Raw genomic sequence first — 19,814 nt, 5'->3', positions numbered from 1 at the left:
ACGCTCTCCTGGCGAGCTGCTGCTGTGCAAACTCATCACTTCACTTAGGTCCTGGACCAGGCAAGTAGTTTGGCACCTACTTCTTGCAAAGCACAAGAATGATGTGCAAGCTTTATTTGGCAGACCTAGGCCTTTGTCTCAGTTCTCCACCTGTTCAACACGGTAACAGCACTGCTCTGCCTACAGCAAGGAACGACTTAATAATTACACTAACACAATGCAATCTCCAGCACACTGAACAAGGCCAGGCCCAGTTAGCAACACACAGAGACACAGGAGCAGGTAAAGAAAGCATCTCGCCCTGCTGAGTGAAGGGAAATCCTGGAAAAAGCAACCCAAAGGTCCAGAAATAAAAGGCCATGGACCTCCCACAACCAGACCTCCTGCAGTCAGCAGCATGGTTTTGGGGAGCCAAGTCAGGTCTAGCTCAAGGCTCCAGTTGCTCTGGTCTCAGCCTCCCCGCAGAACAACTGCCCACTGCTTCCACCGCCTGCCATGCTGGGCTGACTCAAAATCAGAGCACACAGGCGCTGCCACCACAAACCAACTACCCACCATGCTGACTGGCAGCCAAAAGGCAGCATACATGGCAGGAGGCAGGGCTTGGATTGTGCACCTCACAGCCCTCTAGGTCAGTGCTAGGTGGTGCTGGAGCAGGTATGCCCATCGTCTCCAGCACACGGTCCCTACTGGAGTGTGTGCAGAGGCAGCCAGCTCTGCTTGGAAATGAGAGGAGCAGTGTGGACAGAGGGACAAGCACCCGAGCAGCAGAAGCGGTGGAAGAAACAGTTAAAGGAACCTTAATCCCTGCTCCAACCAGGAGATTAAAAAAAAGGACCTGTGCTGCTGAGAGAGAAGGGGCATGATCTGGCATGCAGCTGATATGCCCCGTCCTGCTGGGGCTGTGCAAACCTTTGGCACTCTGGAAGTAGAGCCTCCACGTGCAAGGCCCCACAGCCCCTGCCGCAGTGCCCAGCATTGCTTCCCCTGCCACTGCTCTTCTCCAGCCCCAGAGCCAACCTTCAGAATGCTGCCCTCCCTAGTGCAGACCTCCTTCCAGCACCGCTCCCCTGCATCGGTACTGCTGTCTCCAGCACTGTCCCAGTGGCACTGACAACAGCCCTTCGCAAACCTTTCACAGTATTACTATATGGACTGAAAAAGGGCAGGAAGCTTTGGAAGCTCCAGCAGCAGCAGGGTCTCTCTTTTTCGACCCACCACCCCATTCCTCAGTCAGCCTGGCCTCATTGAGTCCTTCCCAGGGATCTCTTTCCCCAGTGAATACTCAGCACAAAACGGTACCAGGGAGACAGTACCTGGTTGGGATGCAGACTCTGCCCTCCCGCCCCACTGACCAATGCTCCTGCGACACAGAGATGTAACCGGCCCCACATGCACAGCAGCTCAGCTCTGGCAGCGTGTAGGCAGACAGGGCAGAGAGAGGCCAGCTAGGGCCATGGGAAGAAAAATGGATTCACAACAGGGGGCACAGGGTGCAAGGCAGAGGCACAGCCAGGTGCTGCAAAGCAGTGTACGGATGAGCCTTGCCAGTAGTGCGAGGAAATCATGGTGGAAACACCATCCAGCGAATCCATACCACTTGGTTCACTTGGGTGCTGCTGGAGCGCCCGGACATTACTCGTCGCTGCTTTCCAGTCAATGGACACGGGGGCAGGCAATGCTCAGGGTTGGTTCCAGGCAGCTTGAGCTTGCCTGGAAGCCAGGAGCCGAATGCACTGCTGCTGGGGCAAGCAGCTGCCTCCCTCTGATTCACAATGGCTCACGGCGCAGGCGCTGTGCTTGCTGCTTTTTGCCATTGCCCATGATGAGGAGAGTCTCCCTGTCCTGCCAGAGGGCAGCTGGGCCGGTGTGGAGCAGAAGCAGGAGAGTGGCGCAGGAGAGGAGAGGAGCGCTGCAGCAGGGGGGCTGCAGCTGGGGGGCCGCGAAGCGGGTGCGGGGCGCGGATGCCCTCTGCTGGAACCGCTCTGCCAGCCAGCCAGAGCAGCCCCTGCTCCGTGCCCAGCACCGCACACAGCGCTGAGTCCATGCCAACACCCCCGGCACAGCACTCCTCGGGTCCAGGCAGGTGTGCAGCCCCCCAAGGCACCTGGTCGGCCAGGCCGAGAGGCACGCAGCTCCTCTGCACTCTCCCGTGCCTCGTGCAGAGCGAAGGCACACCAGTCCACACCGTAAAGCCTCGTGGCACCTCCCCAGGGAGCCTGCTCTTGCATGGGGGTGAAGGGAGGAGGATCGAACCTGCTTCATGGGAATGGCCCGCCCGCTGCCGATACTGTCCGCTTTACACTCCGGCACCTTCTTCTCCCGCTCTGGGTCCGCACCCTTTCGAGACTGGAAGAGAAGAGACACAGGTCCATTAGAGACAGGGCACAGGAGATGGAAACACATGGCCCCACCATCCCCAGCGGGCTGCCAGACCAGACCAGACCACTCTCCCCCAGGCCAGGCCTCCCAGCGCATGGAGCAGCCACCGTCTTGCCCGTCCCCTCTAGGGACACTCCAGACCCAGCCTCCCCACCACCTGTCCCCTGGCAAGCTGTCCTCTCCCCCCAAAACTGCAAGCAAAGCTGTCCTCCTAGCAGAACGGGGCTACCTCTGACCCCCCCTCCCACAGGGGCACACAGGACATGGCGACAGACAGAAATGGCATGGGATGCAGGTGGAGCATGGATGGAAGCAGGAGAGGCTAAGGCAGTGAAGGAACTCACACCTCTACTAATCCAACAGATTTATTCTGTTAACACACTTGCACCATACAAAGTAGCACAGGTCACCGGGCAGAGATACCAGCCCCTTACAAAAGAGCATGGACAATAAATATCTATCACACGTCTAGAGAGTTGAGAGCAAAACCCGCCAGCCCCCGAGGGCAGCTGCGGTGAGAGCAAACTCCAATAAATACAATATGAAATATACAGTCTGTTGAGCAGAACTCATTCAAAGTGCTTAGGACAGAGGAAAATATCAAGTCATACACGGCATGGAGCACAACCAATACATTCAGAATCACAACAATGGCAGAAGGGCAGCGTCAGCGTCTCTCTGGAGCGTCCTACACACCCCCTTAGTCCAGGAGCGCCCCATGTGCTTTGGATCAGAAAGGGACACGAGCCCCACGCGCCTGGGGCACCGATTCACTTGCTTTTGGGCCCAGAACAAAACAAAGAGATTGAAAGAGAAGAAAACTAAAGAGACATAGATGGCTGCTCTGCTGCGAGGAGGAAGAGGAGGAGGAGCAGGAGTCCATGCAGGCTGCAGGAGGTGCAGTAGGGAGGAAGGAGCTGAGTGCTAGCGGCAGGCGCTAACAGCAGCTCCCGCAGGCAGCAGCAAAGCGTCTTTTGGCCCATCCAGCTCCACTCGCTGCTGTCGCCCGGTCCCGGTGGGTCTGCAGGTCTTCCCATCCCATGAGGGTCGTCCGCCTGGTATCCCCAAGCATGGAAAGTGCCTAGACAGCATCCAGCAGGCCCAGAAATGTCCCAGCTTAAAGTGCAGGCGCAGGCCGTCTCAGCGCTTCCTAGACTTTACATTGGGGGGATTTAAAAGGCTCCTGCGTGTCTCCGAGGGGGGGACCCATGCTGGCTGGAGGGCGGGCGAGCCTCTAATCTTAGATCAATCCCAGTGCCCATCCCTTATCCGGCCCTGGAGAGGCAATGAAAAGTGAGAGAATTTGTACAGAGGTGCCGTGTGTAACCACCTGGATCTTCTAATTTGGAAGGAGTTGGAAAGGCCTTTTTGTTGATGAAAAGTTGGAAACAGTGGCACATATCTGCAAATATCGAAAGAATAAAGAGTTTGGCAAGTTATACTCAGAACACGGACACGAGTCTGTCAGCGATGGGCGCCAGCGGACAGGCAGACAGACAGGCCACGGAGCGAGGCGCCGGCGGCAGCAGCAGTTGGGGTTTGGGCTCCAGCTAGCGGGGACAGGGTGGGTGCCTTTCGGGCAGAGTCTGTCTCCACCTGGTGGTCTCCGGCACGAAAGAATAAAGAGTTTGGCAAGTTATACTCAGAACACGGACACGAGTCTGTCAGCGATGGGCGCCAGCGGACAGGCAGACAGACAGGCCACGGAGCGAGGCGCCGGCGGCAGCAGCAGTTGGGGTTTGGGCTCCAGCTAGCGGGGACAGGGTGGGTGCCTTTCGGGCAGAGTCTGTCTCCACCTGGTGGTCTCCGGCACGAGACCCCCCGCCTCTGCGGCGGCGGGGCGCTTTTCTCGCGCACGCAGCCCCCCGCCTCTGCGGCGGCAGGGTGCGATCCGGCGTGGGGAGCAGGAGGGGAGCAGGAGGGGAGAGCAGGAGAGGAGGAGGAGGAGAGGAGGAGAGGAGGAGGAAGAGAGGAGGAGGAGGACTGAACGTGAAGGAGCCAGGCACAGCTTGGGACTGGGGCTGCAGCTGCTCCCAGAACTGAGCAGAGCACGGCCCTGCCCAGCGCTGGACCTTGGAGAGGCCTGTGCCCACCTGGGGGACCCCGCAAGGACGGGGGCTGCTGGCTACACCTACGCTGCTTGCCTGGGAAAAGCTAGCGGCAGAAAAACAGCCTTCCTTTCCCTTCCCTACTCTTCCTGGCCCTGTCCCACTGTGGGAGGAGGTGTCGGGAGCTGCTGCTGCTGCCACGACCAAATGGGGTGAAGACTTCAATGTGAGCCATGTATGTGCACCAGCACAAGAGCAAGCAAGTGAGTGTAAGCCCCAGCACCACGGCGAGTGAGCGCAAGCCCGGATGAGCACAGGTAAGCCCCACAGTGAGAGCGAGCAAGCTTGAGCCCAGAATGAGTGAGCAAGTGAGAGCCCTAGAAGGATGATGACGTCCACAGCAAATAAGCATAAGCCCCACAGCAAGCTGCCCTCCTCCTCCCCCCATGAGTGTGTGCCCACATCAAGTGAGCTGAGCACGGGGCTCCAGGAGAAGTGAGAGAGCGTGAACATGAGCTGACGGCGAGTCCAGAACCCGTCGACGCGTAGGCGAGCAGAAGGATGGGTGGCAGTGCATAAGCGCCCGCGTGCACTGGTGCACAGCAGCAAGCATGAGCAAGAGAAACGGCGGGGAGGGAGAAGCATCCATCAGCACTGAAGTGCAACAGTAAGCATGATCATCAACAACAGGAGACCTACAGGGCATCTTCAGGGAGGCGTGAGCACACAGAGGAGGGGAGGGCTAGTAAGGAAACAACCATGCGTCAGGAGCAGTGGATCCACTGCAAAGGGCGGTGTGTGCTGGGAGGAGGAGGTTGGTGGGGGACAGCCTACCTGCCAGGCGGCACAGGGAGCAGGGGTGAGCACATGTGCTGGGGAGGGGCTGGGAACACGTGCATACAGAGAACTGGGAGGTGTATGAGATGCAAACGGTGGGGAGCGCACGGAGCATTCAGGACATCAGAGCAAATGCTTCCAGGATGTCAGAAGCTGGGGGAGATGGGTACACTCCAGCACGAGGAGTCAGGGGAATCTGGGATGCCAATAGTGCAGTGAGAGGGATGGGGCATGGGGCATTGTGAATTTATGTGGTCTGGGTCCAGAGCAATGGCAGCTGTTCACACAGGGTAACATGGTGCAACACGTACAAGGACTTTGTGGTGGCCAGTTCCACAGACAGCAGACACAGGTGTACTGAGCAATGGTGGCTGGAAAGCACATTTAGATGGGGAGGAGGAGACAGGCCTGAGCCCAGCACATTTACAGGGGCACCAGGGGGAGAGGAGCACATTTACATGGGGAACAGAGGCTATCTATGCTAGACATGGGGACTAGGAGTATGTGTGCGCTAACAGCAAGGGTGAACTCATGGGCTGCACTAACAGCGAGGGTAAGTGTGTGGGCAGGACTGTGTGCACGCTGCGTGGACGAGTGTGTGCATGGTGTGAAAGCGTGCTGAGAGGCAGGCTGCAATTCAACCAGCAGAGATAATAGCTGCAAACGTACCCTGCACCACCTGGGGCCCACGGCTTTGCTGGCTCCCTAATGCCTCCCCTCCCTCCAGGCCCCACAGCAGTTCTCAGGCGCACTGCTCAAGTCACACAGACGCGGGGTTTGGGTACTGGAGCAAATGGGGCCCAGTGCCATGTGCTGGGCTTTGCACAGCACCACCTGGCACAGCACAGCTGGCACCAAACACTAGGCCCAGTCACCAGGGGCTTTGTGCCACGCTCAGGGGATAGGGCCCCAAGGAGAGGAACAGCAGGGGTCACTGGTGCTGTGCACGCACAAAGTGCAGCTCTCCCCAGTAAAGATCAGGGAGCTCTGCTCATGCACACACACACACGCTATACACACACACGCACACAAGCATACCCCATGCACACTCCTATGTGTGCAAGGAATGGCTTGCTCTCAGGTGCCCCACCATGCACACACACACACCCTCACCAGAAGCAGCTCTCAGCACCACGGTCCCTACACACACAGAAGGCTCCCTCCCTCCCTGCTGCACACGCACACTCCTGCGGGGAGACTTCCCCACGCACCTGCTCTGCGTCCCCTGCCACCCATCCCTCCCTGGCCAGCACAGCAAGGTTCACCTAGAGACTAGTGCACAAAAGCCTGTGGGGCGAGACTGCTGCGGATCTGCTCCCTTCCCCTCTCCTTGCCTGACCCTCAGAAAACTCATCCCAAAGCTCCTCCGATCCCAGCGTCACTTACCGTGAATATGTTGGAGCGCCGCTTCGACTGCTTGCGGATGGGGGTGGGTGTGTTGGAGGCAGCAATGGTCTCAATCCGCAGCTCCCGCTGGCTGATGCTAGGTGTGGAGGGCACAGAAGAGGAGTAGTCACTGAATGCTCCTCCACCATTGGTGGCCTAGGGCAGAACAAGACGGGACAGTCAGACAGAGACAGGCAGCTGCCTGGGGGCACGACTGCGGAAACACCTTCCACCTATGCAGCCTTGTGCACCGGCAGCAAAGAAGTGCAGCACAGGACTGGGACAGGGGAGACATCCTATGCCATGCACTGCTCCTGCCCATCGGGGGATCCTGGGAAAGCTGTTTCCCTTCATTCTGCTTTAGTTTTTCCACTGGTAAAATGTTAAAATTCTGAAATCAACAGTGAAGAGCAGCAAATGGACAGAGACACCTGACTGCTGGCTGTTGGCCCAGGGAAGCCCTTCCAGACAAAAGTCTGGAGCAAAGGCACAGAGGCAGCAATGAACCACGCAGCCCTGAATAGCAGCAGCTGGCTCTTTTCTCAGAGGGGCATGGCTGGGGATACTTCAGTGTGCTCCCTCTCCAAAACACAGGACCAGCGCAGCTATCCCTCGGACAGTCTGCTGGCGAGAACCCTCCTCTCCGCAGAGACTGTCGGACACGAAGCTGCAAGACAGCCCAGAGCCTGCCTGGCACCAAGTCCCACTTGGTCCCTTCCCTGTCTCATGACAACAGCTACGATACCAACGGGAATGTGTGTCCCTATGACTCAAGCCCTCGCCTTTCCAGTGTCCTGAAGCATGAGGTGCCACAAGCCAAGCTCACGCCCTATGTAAAACCCATCTCTGCCACTGGTTTGAGGTTTACCCAAGCAGACCCCAAGGGTGGCACACACCTCTTGTGCCTGTGGACCACCGTGGCCTTGGCTGCAGTGGCCCATGTCCAGGAACATGCGGGACAACGCGCTGCATCTTCACTAACAACTCGCTTGACTTCAGGGAGAGGGGAAGATCTAACTGCAGTTTGTGCAACCATCTCAGTGATGCTTTTCTTTCAGACAAGTAGCTGCTCACTCCCATTCTGCTCACGCAAGCTCTGCGGGCAACGACCTGGAAATGAGCTTACAAGAGGTCCCAAGGAGCAACACCTGCACCAAAAGCATTTCAGATCTGCAGCCCAGTATGTCTTACTACAAGGCATGTGGCAGCCTGAGCTCTCTTTGGCAGTTCTGCTGATCTTTGAACAGTACTTCAAAAACACATTGAAGAAGCTGCCCCTAGAAGGCTAGGAGAGCTCTGGCACACCTTGCAGGGAGCAGTCCGCCTCCTCCCAGTTCACATGCTCACAGAGCAGTGGCATCCGACAGCCCCAGGACTTCCTCCACTCCCACCTACTGCTTAAAGCAGAAAGTGCAAGCACGTGCGGGATGAGGATCTGCCAGAGGTGCTCAGTGACAAAACACCCGTGTGCACACGCCGTGCCTGACGGGATCTGAGCCTTACTCTGAGACTAGCAGTTAAGAAACGTTAGAAGCGTGAAAAGAGGCTGTGCAGGCAGAGCAGCAACTGCAACCCACACCCCAGTCTCCTAGAAAGGGTGCAACTTTCACTCAAGCTATGGACCGTCTCATCTCTGATGAGAGGGGAGAAGACACATGAAAAAGAACTTCTTTTAAGAGAGGAAAGAGCTGTCCAAGAATCAGCCCAACTTCTTCCTCTCTGAGGCAGAGCAAGGGACTTCTGACTGAGGGCAGCTAAGTGTGCTGCAGGGAAATCCTGCTCTGGAAGGACTCTGAGATGGACCTCCTTTACAGCCACATTTGGGGAGCTGGCAGCTGCTTCTAGGAAGTTACAGTGCCCCTACTTGCCAGGGCTACCCCAGGCTCCAGAGCAGCTCCACAACAGCCTGCTTGCAGCATGCTATCTGCTGCCCAAAGTCAGAGCAAAACACCCTTCCACAGCAAGGAGGTGAAGCCTGTGGGGAGGCACATTGCCCTGACAAAATGTCCTTGAAGGCCACCGCCTCCAGGTGGGTCTGGAAGACCCTAACCCCATGCTGGAGACAGGGCAGCACCATGCGACAGATCTTCTGCAGCCTGCCCAGCTCTCTGACGGCTCAGCGGGGAAAGGGAGCCTAGTACCGAAAGGGACTCATGGGGTTGAGCTCCTACCTGCCACCAGCCTGGCAGCACGCGTGGCTCAAACTGAGGAGCTGGAGGCCACGCAGCTGCTCTGTGGCTTTCAGGAAAGCCTTGCTGTGAGCAGGTGGCCTCCCTGCAAGTACGGGACTCAGACTGTCCCAAACCTGTCCGGAGACAGGAAAGCTTCCGGCACCCTGAAATGCAGAATGAGTGGGAACCTGGTCTGCTTGTACTTCTCTGCGTGTAAAAGAGGCCAGGCACTCCGTCCGGAGACGTGAACGTTGCCAGGGAGCTTTTCCGGAGGCTGTCCAGCTGATGAACCCTGGGCTGAATGAGGGAGTTCTGCTGTCATGTCCCAGGGGAGGTGGGACCACCAGGGACACAGAGAAGCAAAGCAATGTGCCACCCTGCCAGTGACTTCTGAACCATTAACAGAGACAGCTCCTGCAAACCATGGATTCAACACTGCATGAAGAAGTGTTCTGCAAATGCTTGCGATGAAGGCACAGATGCAGAAAGCTAGGGTTACCAAGTCGAAGAGAATTTGCTGAGACAGCTCAACTTTAGGATCAGGCATAACAATGCCTGTACAGTATTTAACTGATGCATAATGTGTGAACCATGTCAAAAACCCAAAAAGATTCAAAGTGTGAGGGAAGAGATGGCCGATGCTGCAACACAGAGAACCTGCTACCCAGGAGGGTGAGCCAGACAAGGCTACCAGGAGTCCAGAAACCACTCTGAGGTACTCTCCTGGCTAAGCTCTGGATATTTCAGCAACCTTATCAGCACATTTATGAAGCTATGACTGAGGGAAGGATTCAGTTCAGAAGAGGCTGTAGAGTTTGAGTTCCTGCCATAGCAGCTGGGACAAACCCTATGGATGTTAGGTGATGGACACTAAAGCTCCTAGGAAGAAATCTTGCTAAATTGTGTTTTATATCTTACATACTCCCTGTAACCTCGTTTGTAATTTTTGCCTGGCCAGAATAATTTTCTTTAGCCCATAAGTTTGCCTAGTGTTGGAGACAAGTCGAGGTTACTGTCTTTCTTGAGCGACAAAGGACACAAGCATTTGAGCCTGCTGGTGTCCCACAGACACCCAAACATCAGGAAAGGTACTGGGGCTGAAGGATGTCTCGCACCAAGCTACAAAGGCAAGTGTGAGGGCTGGTACCATCCCACCAGTTTGGGGGCAGAGGAGAAATTCCCCCAAAGGCAGACAGCAGTGCAGCCTCCAGCTACACAGGCAATCCTGAGTCACTGCACCACTCAACTGAAGCAGACTGCTCCAAGACTTCAGTAGGGATCCAGGGACCAAGAACAAATCGCAGGAATATGGGAGAACCCTGACAAGATGACAGCTCTGGGCAAATACCTCATTTTTGCTCCTGGCAGCTATTTTGCTGATCCACCTGAACAACCACCTGTGGTCGCTATCGAAATCTAAGAACACAGTGGAAGCTGAAAACTTAGTAAAACAGATGCGGGACAAATCCTTCCCGTTAGCATGTAATGGGTGGATATCGTGAACTTCAAAGAACATCAATAGTACCATAGGGTGCCTGAGCAGGGAAGAACTCAGCTGAAGTTAAGATGTAGTAACTCTTGGCATAAAAAGACATGAGGCAGAACAAGGAGTGAAATTTGGGAAGGGGTCTGAATGGAAGAGTGCAAATGAACAGCAGCCACCGACTCAGTGTCTGCACAGGAACAGGGAAGAAGCCAGAGGAGAGTACAGACCGTGAAATGGAAGGCATTGCAAGCTGAGTGGGCTACGGGACACGGGCTTCCACAAGGAAACCCATTGATTCAGCTGCTGAGACACACACGCTGACTGTACTCTGCTGAAACGCGCTGCGACAGGCAGGGAAGCACTCATTACCGAGCACAGATGAGCTGCGGTTTGTGTTTCATTTCACTTGCAAACGTTTAAGTTTCCAGTCCTTTCATCTGTTCTCTTACTAAAGTCTCGGTAAATGCACTTCCTGGTGTCAACAAAGAGCCCGTGCAGGACCGCAGACCAAGGCCATCAGAGTGAAGCCGTGACACTGGGCGGCCCCACACCAGGAGGGCAGCTGAACAGGGCCGCGCATGGCCAGGCACCCAGGCAGCGCAGCGGGGCCTGGCAATGGCCCCCAAGGCCCGGGAGGCTATGCAGTTCACTCCACCAGCCTGCAAAGCTCAGCATGGGGTGCCTGTGTTACCTCCTGCCAGCTGCTGGGAATGAGTTCCCTGGCAGAAAGACAAACTTCCATCCCACAGCAAACAGGCAACGGTGACTCATCCCACAGCCTGGGGTACTCCTAAAGGCATCTCTGAGTCCCTGAAGAAAGATGGAGAAAAGGGTAGCAACAGTAAGGAAATCAGGTGGAATAACTCTGTGAGTACTGCAAGCATCCACTGGCCCAAGAAACTCCCACCCACACCCTGCAGGCAAGGGACAGGCAGCTGCCAGAAGGGAGCAGGGTAGAAGTCAAGGCCAAGCTGAGGAACAGGGCTCCCAAACACATCTAACCTGCTCGCCCAGTGACGGGTGTGGGCAGGACACAGGAGACACAGGGGAGGAGAGCCTGAACCAGCAGGCAAGCAAGAGCTTTCCTTGGGGGCAGCAGGGCCCTAGGGGATCCAAAGTGTCTGTTCAAACGAGTGCAGATCCACATCCCACAAGCCGCTGGGAATGCCCAAGGGGCAGACCTGGCATCCCCAAAGGGAGCGTGCAGGACTCCTGGGGTTGGCCCTGGCTCCTGCCACGCCAGAGGAACAGGGAGATGCTGAAGACGGTACTCAGGGTCACAGACCTGACGAGCATGTCTGGCACACTCGTGAGTGCTGGTGGAAAACCCTGACCACAGCTGACCTGTTACTACAGCTGCTTTCCTCTCTGCCTTGATGGGAGCAGTGTCCTCTGAGGCACCAGGCACTGCTGTGGAATAAAAGCAAAAAATCCAAAATTCCCAAAGACAGAAATGAAACCAGAGCCTTTGGCTGGTTCAAGAACTGTTTCATAAAGGGGATCATCCACTGTGCAAGGACACCAAAACACCTCACACAGCACCGCTGTCGCAGAGCCCTGCCAGTGTGGGAACCTGGCACGGTCACGAAGGTTTGGAAACTAGCCACCACCTCACACCAGGATAAGAAAGTCCTCCAGACAGATGGGTGACAAAATCACCAGGGTCCACTGGGGTCTCTCCTCTACCAGTAATTGCAATAGACTGGCCAGATTGTCAGGAGACCAGACAAGTAATGGCCATTTCCAAATAAGTTAGTTTGGCTCAACTAGTAGCATCAAACTACTTCCAGAAAAGATGTCCCCAGATGTAGGATGAGAGACAGGGCTGGATTCCAGCTCCTGCCTGCTGTAAGCAACCCTTTGCGGGGACCACTTGTTCCCTTTTCCAGAAGACAAGTGCCTTCTTCACTGACAGCTCCAGAAGACAGAGCTGTCCCTGCCCGCACAGGCCAGGAGACCAGGCACCGAGCAGAACATCCTTCTCATCTCAGATGGCACCACCATCTCTCTGGGCACAAAGCTATGAAGGGAAGCAGACCTCAACCATAGCTACTGGCAGAAGGGAAGAGGGACTATCCAGGGGGAAGGGAATGCTGTTGCTAACAGCCCTCAGAAAGGCAGCCGGCTAAGGGTAATGAAATGCTGCCTGAGATGCTGTAACTGCCTGGAAGGGACAGAGCAATGCTGCGACCACACGCAGCCAGCAGTTGCAGGCAACACCTCAACACCCAAAACCAGGCCCTGCAAGGACAGAGCAGTGTACAGCCTCCCAGGGGCTCCTGCTGGCCAAGCACTCAAGATGCAAATGCCAGTCCTGCTGTTCCCACAAGCAGTACTGAGAAGAAAAAAAGAGATCCTTCTGTCCCAGTGTGTGTCTTGCCTGTGTACACCAATATCTAGCTGCAGTACAAGGCAAACAAAAGCTCCTAACTGTATTTTTTCTCTGGCCTCTTTCCATCTCATCTCCATGTTAAATCCTGTGTTCCCAAAGCCTTCCTTGAGATCCTTTTCCCTGTGCCAGTTTCTGCTCTCTTACAAGGCAAGTAAGAAACCTTGGCGAGAGCCCCATACCCTCAGGTAGGAAAAGACACAACACGGCACTACTCTGCAAAGACCTTGTCACTCTCATTTGTCCTTTCTGACAGTGTACAGTCTGTCCACCTCCTCCCAGAGCTGCCCCACAGGGTATCTCAGTGCCAGGAACAGAGGGCACCTCCCAGGAGCGAGGCCACCATCACTGAGCCCCACGAGAGGCTTTGGCACTTCTGCAGCCCAGACCTGGAGAACAGCACCCAGCAGAACTCTGGAGCTGTCTGCACACAGCTCTCTCCTGTGTTAGGGACAGCTGCTCCAGCTCGTGCTAGAGACCATGCCCTTTGGTGTGTCACTACCATCACAGTGCACTCCTGAGCAGCGATTCTGGGCTCTTTTGCATCCCTGTTGCAATAACTGCCTGGTCACTGTGCTCACTATTGGATGCGTGTCCTCCTGCATGGGCAGCAAGCCCATATGCACCGGAGCGCGTGGCTGCTCTGCCCAGGTCCATGTTAGAAACATCAGGAATCAGTGAACCTGTGTTTCTCAAAGCCAGTAGGATTTTCTCTGAGGACAGCAGGAAGCAGCTCCAGAACCTCATTCCTGAGCCCGAGCAAGAACAGGGAAATACTTCACAGCATTTTACGATCACTCATCAGTTCCGTTACTTCATACTCTATTTTTAGGAGAAGTGCTTTCTGTAATGGAAGAGAGATGTGTAAACACCACAGCAAAGATTACTGCAGCAGGTCACCGGGAACCGAAAGGGTTTGTGGTTGAGCCACAGAAGACCCAGGAAACAGAAATTAACTTTGATGCTCACTGTGGCGTCCAGGTTTGCTGAGCGCAGGAGGGACACAGCGTTAGACAGGCACAGGGCATGTACAGGGGAGGGAAGACAGGAAGGAAGCTCCAGAATGACATGGCCTATCATTATTGCTGACACTGCTACAACCCAGGCAATCAATAAATATTTCTTGCTTAGAAAGGCCTCACAGTTAGCTGCAATTTCCTGTTAGCTGCATGCTGCGTTACTTCCCTTTAACAGCTCTGGCTTCCCACCAGAACTACCTAGGTCCCTCCGGCAAAGCCCCAGAAGCACAGCAAGGTACTGAGAGTAAAGGTCCTGTCTCAGAGCCAAGGAGCCAGCATTCACCTCTACATAGATGTTGTCTGCAAACCAGGCTGAAAGGTAGTCTGCAGGAAGGAAAGGGAAGTAGGGAGGTTTCTGAACAAAAACCTCTCACAAAGCTCATGACACAGTTAGAAACCTCTTCTGAAGCCCAAACCTTGCTTCCCCATGGCCAGTCTTAAATCCACCCCTTTTGTTCTAGCACTTTCTTTTCTTAAAAAGTTCTTTCCTTTCACATCTGTGTATTTTAGAGGTCAGGGTTGGTCCATTTCAGACTTCACCTTCCTAAGCTAAACAAGCCAAGTGCTTAACTTCTTGCGTCAGGGTCTCTTTTCCCTCCCACTCGCTTTTTGCTGTTCCTACACCAGTTTCAATGCATACTTACATGAGCGACTGGAATCAGACTGAGTCGTCTGGTATCCCCACACCCCTCACACAGGGAACACGTTTTTATCTTCACTACAAACACATTGCCCAGCACAGCAAGTGCCATTAGTACATATTTGTTAGGACCCTTTTCTCATACTTTGGACATTGAAGAAAATATTAAACAAATGTTCAGCTCCTCCCTGAGGAATGCTGCCCTTGGCCATCTTCCACCCCGCTCCCCCTTTCAGTACAGATTGCCTCTCCTTCCCAATCAGTCTTTGACTGTTTACAATTTGTCTGCTAATAAAATCTTCAAATTACCAGATACAGTCAAATCTGCATTTTCCCTGGACTTTGCTCTCCACCTTGGATGCCTCCTATTAAACTTCTCAAAAAGCACCCATATCCAGACATACTGCAGGGCACGGTATGGATTTGTATGTTTTGCAAGCAGCTGTGCTCATTCTGCTTGCATCCCAAGCTCGCTGGACACAAACAAGCTCTGATCAGAAAGCTATGTAGCTTCATCAGGGAGCTCTAGCTGTCAGCAGGGCTTAGCCTATTCACTTGCACAGAGAGACTTCGTCTGAACTTGCTGGTGTCCAGGTGACCTGGAGCACCAGGCAGCTGGCACAGGTCTCTGCAAAAATCTGTACACACCTACTCGTAGCCCAGCTTTAGAAGCCTATGCAGTCAGGTATAAACTTCACGTGGGTATTTAAAAAATTTGTAAGGGTCCAACTTGTGGCTGCAGACAGTACTGAGGTTTGTACAGGAACAATCTCCCCTGTGGTGGTGTACCAGAAGTTCTTCCAGGGCTGAGAGGCTCAGATACACCCTAAGGTTCAAAGCCAATCCCCTTATGAAAAAAAGTGTCAGTCTGGTGGAATTTGTTTTGCTAAACTTGCTTTGCATTTTCTTCAGTTTTACATGCTCCTCTGAGTCCTTAGCTACTCTTTTCCCCAAAAACCGTTTCAAGCACTGCTCACTGCTGAGGCAGCCGAGGGGCTCACAGCTGCTCCGGCTACATCGTCTCCCCTCTTTCATAAACCCAGCTGCTACACTTGCTGTTCCTCAGTCTGACAGCACCGTGCCAGACAGATTTCCTGAAGTCCTTGCTACAGATCCTGTAATTTCATATGCCAGGTGCTTCAGAGCTGGAATCTGTTGGCTTGACTGCCCCTGAGGAGCAGCAGAGCCCAGTATCTCACCTGCCTCATCAGAGAGACAGCTCAGCATTTGTGTGGGTGCTGGAAACTGCAGGAAAGCCCTAATGCAATTAGGCGGCTGCCCAAAGGATCTCCTTCACCAGCCACTCACCGTGGCAGCCTGCTTTGGATTTTCACCTGCCCCTCCTGCATCAGTTCTGCTTCTCCAGAGTCACAGAACAAACACCTCTGGCTTCACCATCCTCCCGGCACAGAGACCTTGGCAGTCCCTGCCAAGCTAACGCTGTGCCAGAAGAACTGCTCAGAGCCATTCCTCTGGCAGAGGGGAGGAGAACCTCCTCCTCCTCTGTGCTACTCCTTCAATTCGCCCCTCCACAAATACATCCCCTAAGAAGCCCACCTGTATATGCATGGAAGACCATCAGCTTCCTGCTTCCAGGGGGAGCAGGACCGTGGGCAGCTGTGTCCACCCAGACCGAGGCCCCTTTCACAGACCTCCTTCTGCTCTGCCCAGGAGCTTCCCTGCAGACTGCTCACGGCTCTGCTGCCAGTGTCTGTAGAAGCAGACATCTCTGGAGACCGTGAGCCAGACCCAACAGTTTAAACACGAAGCTGGACCTCACGGCAAGCATCAAGCTGTTCTGGGCTACAGACAGAAGTTCCAGGGTGACAACCACTCTGCTCTTTCCAAAAGCTACTCCAGGGCTGTAGTGTGAGTCTAAAGCTAGGCTAAATGTGCTGTGTAGCGAGTGACCTGAGGGGGTGTGGAGAAGCATGCGGGGTCCCTGGCTTTCCCTGTTCCCGTTTCCCACCTGGTTGATATGAACAGAAGGAATGGAGGCCGCAGAGACAGACGAATGGCTGGGTGAATTGGGCAGGGACTTGCAGGGACCGATGGAAAGCTGCTGTTTCTTCCGTAGAGCCACCACCTTCTGAGCCACTGGAAGAAGAGAGAAAGGGACAGGGTCAGAGTCCAGAAAGCAACTTTCTCCACCTGTGAATTTCTGGAAGGCTTCAGTGAGACCCAAACGCTTCATCTGACTGATGCCAAAATCTGCGGCTCAAACTGTGCCACCCTATATTAACAGGGAGGATTTCTGCAGAACACTCAACCTCGCAATCCCCATTGCCTGCTGCTGCCATGCAACGCAGCTGCAAGGGACAGTGTTTGCCTGTGGCTGTTCCAGCAGGCAGCAGGGCAGGCTTCCCATGCTGGTCATGCTGAGTCCCCGAAGGCCACCTGCTCTCTTGGTTCTCATGCAGAGCAGTGACTTGATGTGGACACCGAGGAGCCACCCAGAGCCCTGGGTTGCTGCAGAAGAATCTCTGGGCAGCCAGAGTCACTTCTCAGTCACCCCCTCACAGCAGCTACCGGAGCCAGTTACCGAACTGAATAGCTTGGGCAATGCCACCTCCATCAGTCTGGGCCCTTGTGACCCTCACAGTCTCCAGATGTTCAAAAAACTAACATGAGGAACAACTCTCCCAGTTCCTGTGACCTCACTGCCTGATGCCAACAGCCCAAAACTGCATTTCAATCTTCTCAGTCTCCTACCTTTTCTGGAAATAAACTTCTTGACCAAAGAGCATGACAGCAAACAAGCTGGGCTGTTGAGGAGTTCAGCAGAACACATCGCCATTCCTCGTTTTCTCTTGCACACTGGCCGGGTACCCCCACCATCACAGGAGGAGGAATCTTTCAGATGAACACGACTGAAGGCATTGGAAACATCACATGTCCAACCCAGCATGCCTCATATTGTGCACCCTTGCAATAAAGGAGCTGCCACATTCTCCTTCCAGGAAGATAGAAGATGCTGCACCATACATGTGGTATGACTGAACCCATTTGGAAAAGTCAGATGCTGATAGCAACTGCAAAATCCTGCCACCTCACAGCTGCAGTGCCATGTCCCGCAGAGAGACAGATGAAGGCCTATTGGGCCACTGCTGCTACCTGCTCGTCTGATAAAGCTGGGAGCCTGTCCAGACTCCCAAGCTAAATATTAGTCCCGTAAATAGCACGAACCCCTCCTGCACCCACCAAACAGACCATATTAACCTGCTGTTTTTCCTGCTCTCCTCCCCTCCATCCTTTCCTCTGGACAGCTTCATCCACTGGTCACTGCGTAAAACCACCTCTCCTTCAAACACTGGCCAGGCACATTGTGAGCTCAGGCACCGCAGCTCTGCACCAACCCTGAACCCCATATGTTGGCTGCCCGTGAAAGGCAATATGAGGGACTGGCAATGCTACAGGGATAGGACATGTCCTCTGCTGACTCCCCCCCAGACCCCACAGGCTGTGGTACACAACGGCTTTAACCTAGGCAGGTCAAAACACAGCCTGGCTGACACACTGCGTGGTGTTGGGCTGTTTACACAGAGAAGGCAGCCTGGGAGGAGATGTAGAAATTGGGCAGGTCTGACACAGGGGAAATTCAAACTCCCGCATCAGAGGAGCAGTTAGGGAAGGAAGAACTCAGAAATTACCCAGCATAGAATAAGACAGGTAAGACCTATTCTACCACACAAGCCTGAGGGGCTCATTCTTTGTGCTGCTAAAGTGATAATGAAAACTCCCTGGCCAGACCCCAGACCAGACAGCTTCCCTGGCTCTGTGGAAGCACTGACTTCAGGAGAGCAGCACCCGTGTACAGCAGCTGACAGCCTCTCCCAATGGGACCAGCCACATCCCCACAGACTCAGAGGGCGAGCTCATCAGCGCAAAGCAAAATTCCCACAACAGGACACACAGTACCTAGGAATCGTTTTCAGGGACACGACAGGCAGAAAGCCACTTCACACAATGACATCTGAGCACCCACAGCAGAAGTCAGACAGTTCCAGAAACCTTATGCAGAGCAGGGTCCAAACTAGATTGGACATGGCAGGAGAAGGGAAGTCCTGCATGACCACAGAGAAAGCCTTTTCACCTTCCACGGCAGAGGACTTTACACCATTCAGGACAGCCTCCCAGAGCTTCACTGGAGAAGGTAGATTCAAGGCAGAAGGTTTCTCAATATCCAGAATACAAGTAGGTCCAATTTTAGAGGAAGAGGCAAGATGAGAATGGTCTCTTGAAACAGGGAGGTTGAGAAGACCGCCAGTGGGAAAAAGAGAGGAGGCCAGAAAAGATTCAGGAAAACTCGCCAGCAATTGTTGTCCTGGGCAAAGAGCCTGGCAAAGGCTCTGCCTTGTCACTCACACATTAGTGGTAACAAAAGAATTAATCATGAGGCCAGCAAGACCACACTGGTGGTGATAAAAATCTCACCAACCCTTAACTGAGGCATCTTGAGGTGGCCTTCACATTTCTGCTTGCCAGGCAGAGGTTCCTCCACTTCTTGAACATCAGCCAGACTTTTTCAAGGATAACTTCTGTCATCCTCTAAGCCAGCATCTGGGATCATTTGCTTGTCACGATTTCTTTGGCTGCTGCAGGCAGCTCTGTGATATATAACCAACGAGCCCTGCCCTGGCCACAGAACCTCTGTCCAGACACATTGCTTGGCATTTGTTTGCCAAATGTCACATACCGTGCGTATTAGCACTTGAGCATCACATGGTATTTTAAAGCATACCACAGCACTCTGTCCTAGATGTTCTGGAGAAATCCCTCTACAGACACTGCCAGGAATGGTCAGCTCTGGGAGGAGTACCTGGACAGAGAAAGAGATGCATGTGAAGGTCCCTGGTGATGCACCAAGGACCCTACAGAAAACACCTTGGGGTGGGGTGGCATCTTATGGAGTCGCAGGGCCTTGCACACCCCCCTGTGCACAAACTCTGGGCCTCTTCATTGAAATGCTCCTGCCAAACCATTCCTCAGAAGCATCACTCACTGCCCTGGAAGACATGGCCATACTGTCAATCACCCCGATGGCCAGGAACAAAACAACTCACACCCGAGCAGAAGGAGGGACACCTGCTGCTCAGCTGTCCCACTCAGGTTGCAGAAACCCAAACAAACCCCTAGGCAGGAGAGCCAGAACCACCCTCGGGCTTTCAAGATGAAGTCCAAGTCTGCAGCCTTGCGGCTGAGGAGGAACGATGGAGAGCAGCAATGCCACCAGCACGTCAGCAGCAGGTTCTGGCGGGCCACAGAGAAGGCTGCCTTGCACTGCCACCTGTCCTCTCTGATGCTCAGGGCCAGTGGGAGGAGAGGAGCGCTCACCCTGGACTTGCCGCAGAGTTGAAGCTAGAGAAGCCATCCACAGCACCAGGCAGCATGGCTGCTGTCCCTCCTGTGCCCTTCCAGGATCGGGCTTGGATCACTCTTCCTCTTCAGGAACAATG

At 54.3% G+C, this 19,814-nt stretch overlaps 1 protein-coding gene across 1 annotated transcript in view; it reads right to left on the bottom strand.

Moving 5' to 3' along the window:
• AGAP3 (ArfGAP with GTPase domain, ankyrin repeat and PH domain 3) overlaps nt 1–19,814 on the bottom strand; it is a 115,332-nt gene that overhangs the window by 66,710 nt on the left and 28,808 nt on the right. The window contains exons 7-9 of the mRNA XM_009277111.1: nt 16,328–16,455; nt 6,654–6,809; nt 2,257–2,349 (exon numbers count right to left, since the gene is read on the bottom strand). Coding sequence (XP_009275386.1) covers nt 2,257–2,349; nt 6,654–6,809; nt 16,328–16,455 — 377 coding nt within the window. The remainder of the gene's footprint in view (nt 1–2,256; nt 2,350–6,653; nt 6,810–16,327; nt 16,456–19,814) is intronic.

The sequence above is a fragment of the Aptenodytes forsteri genome, unplaced genomic scaffold, assembly GCF_000699145.1.
Source record: "Aptenodytes forsteri isolate BGI_AS27 unplaced genomic scaffold, ASM69914v1 Scaffold466, whole genome shotgun sequence".
NCBI lineage: Eukaryota > Metazoa > Chordata > Aves > Sphenisciformes > Spheniscidae > Aptenodytes > Aptenodytes forsteri.
This window is presented reverse-complemented; position numbering and strand designations above follow the sequence as displayed.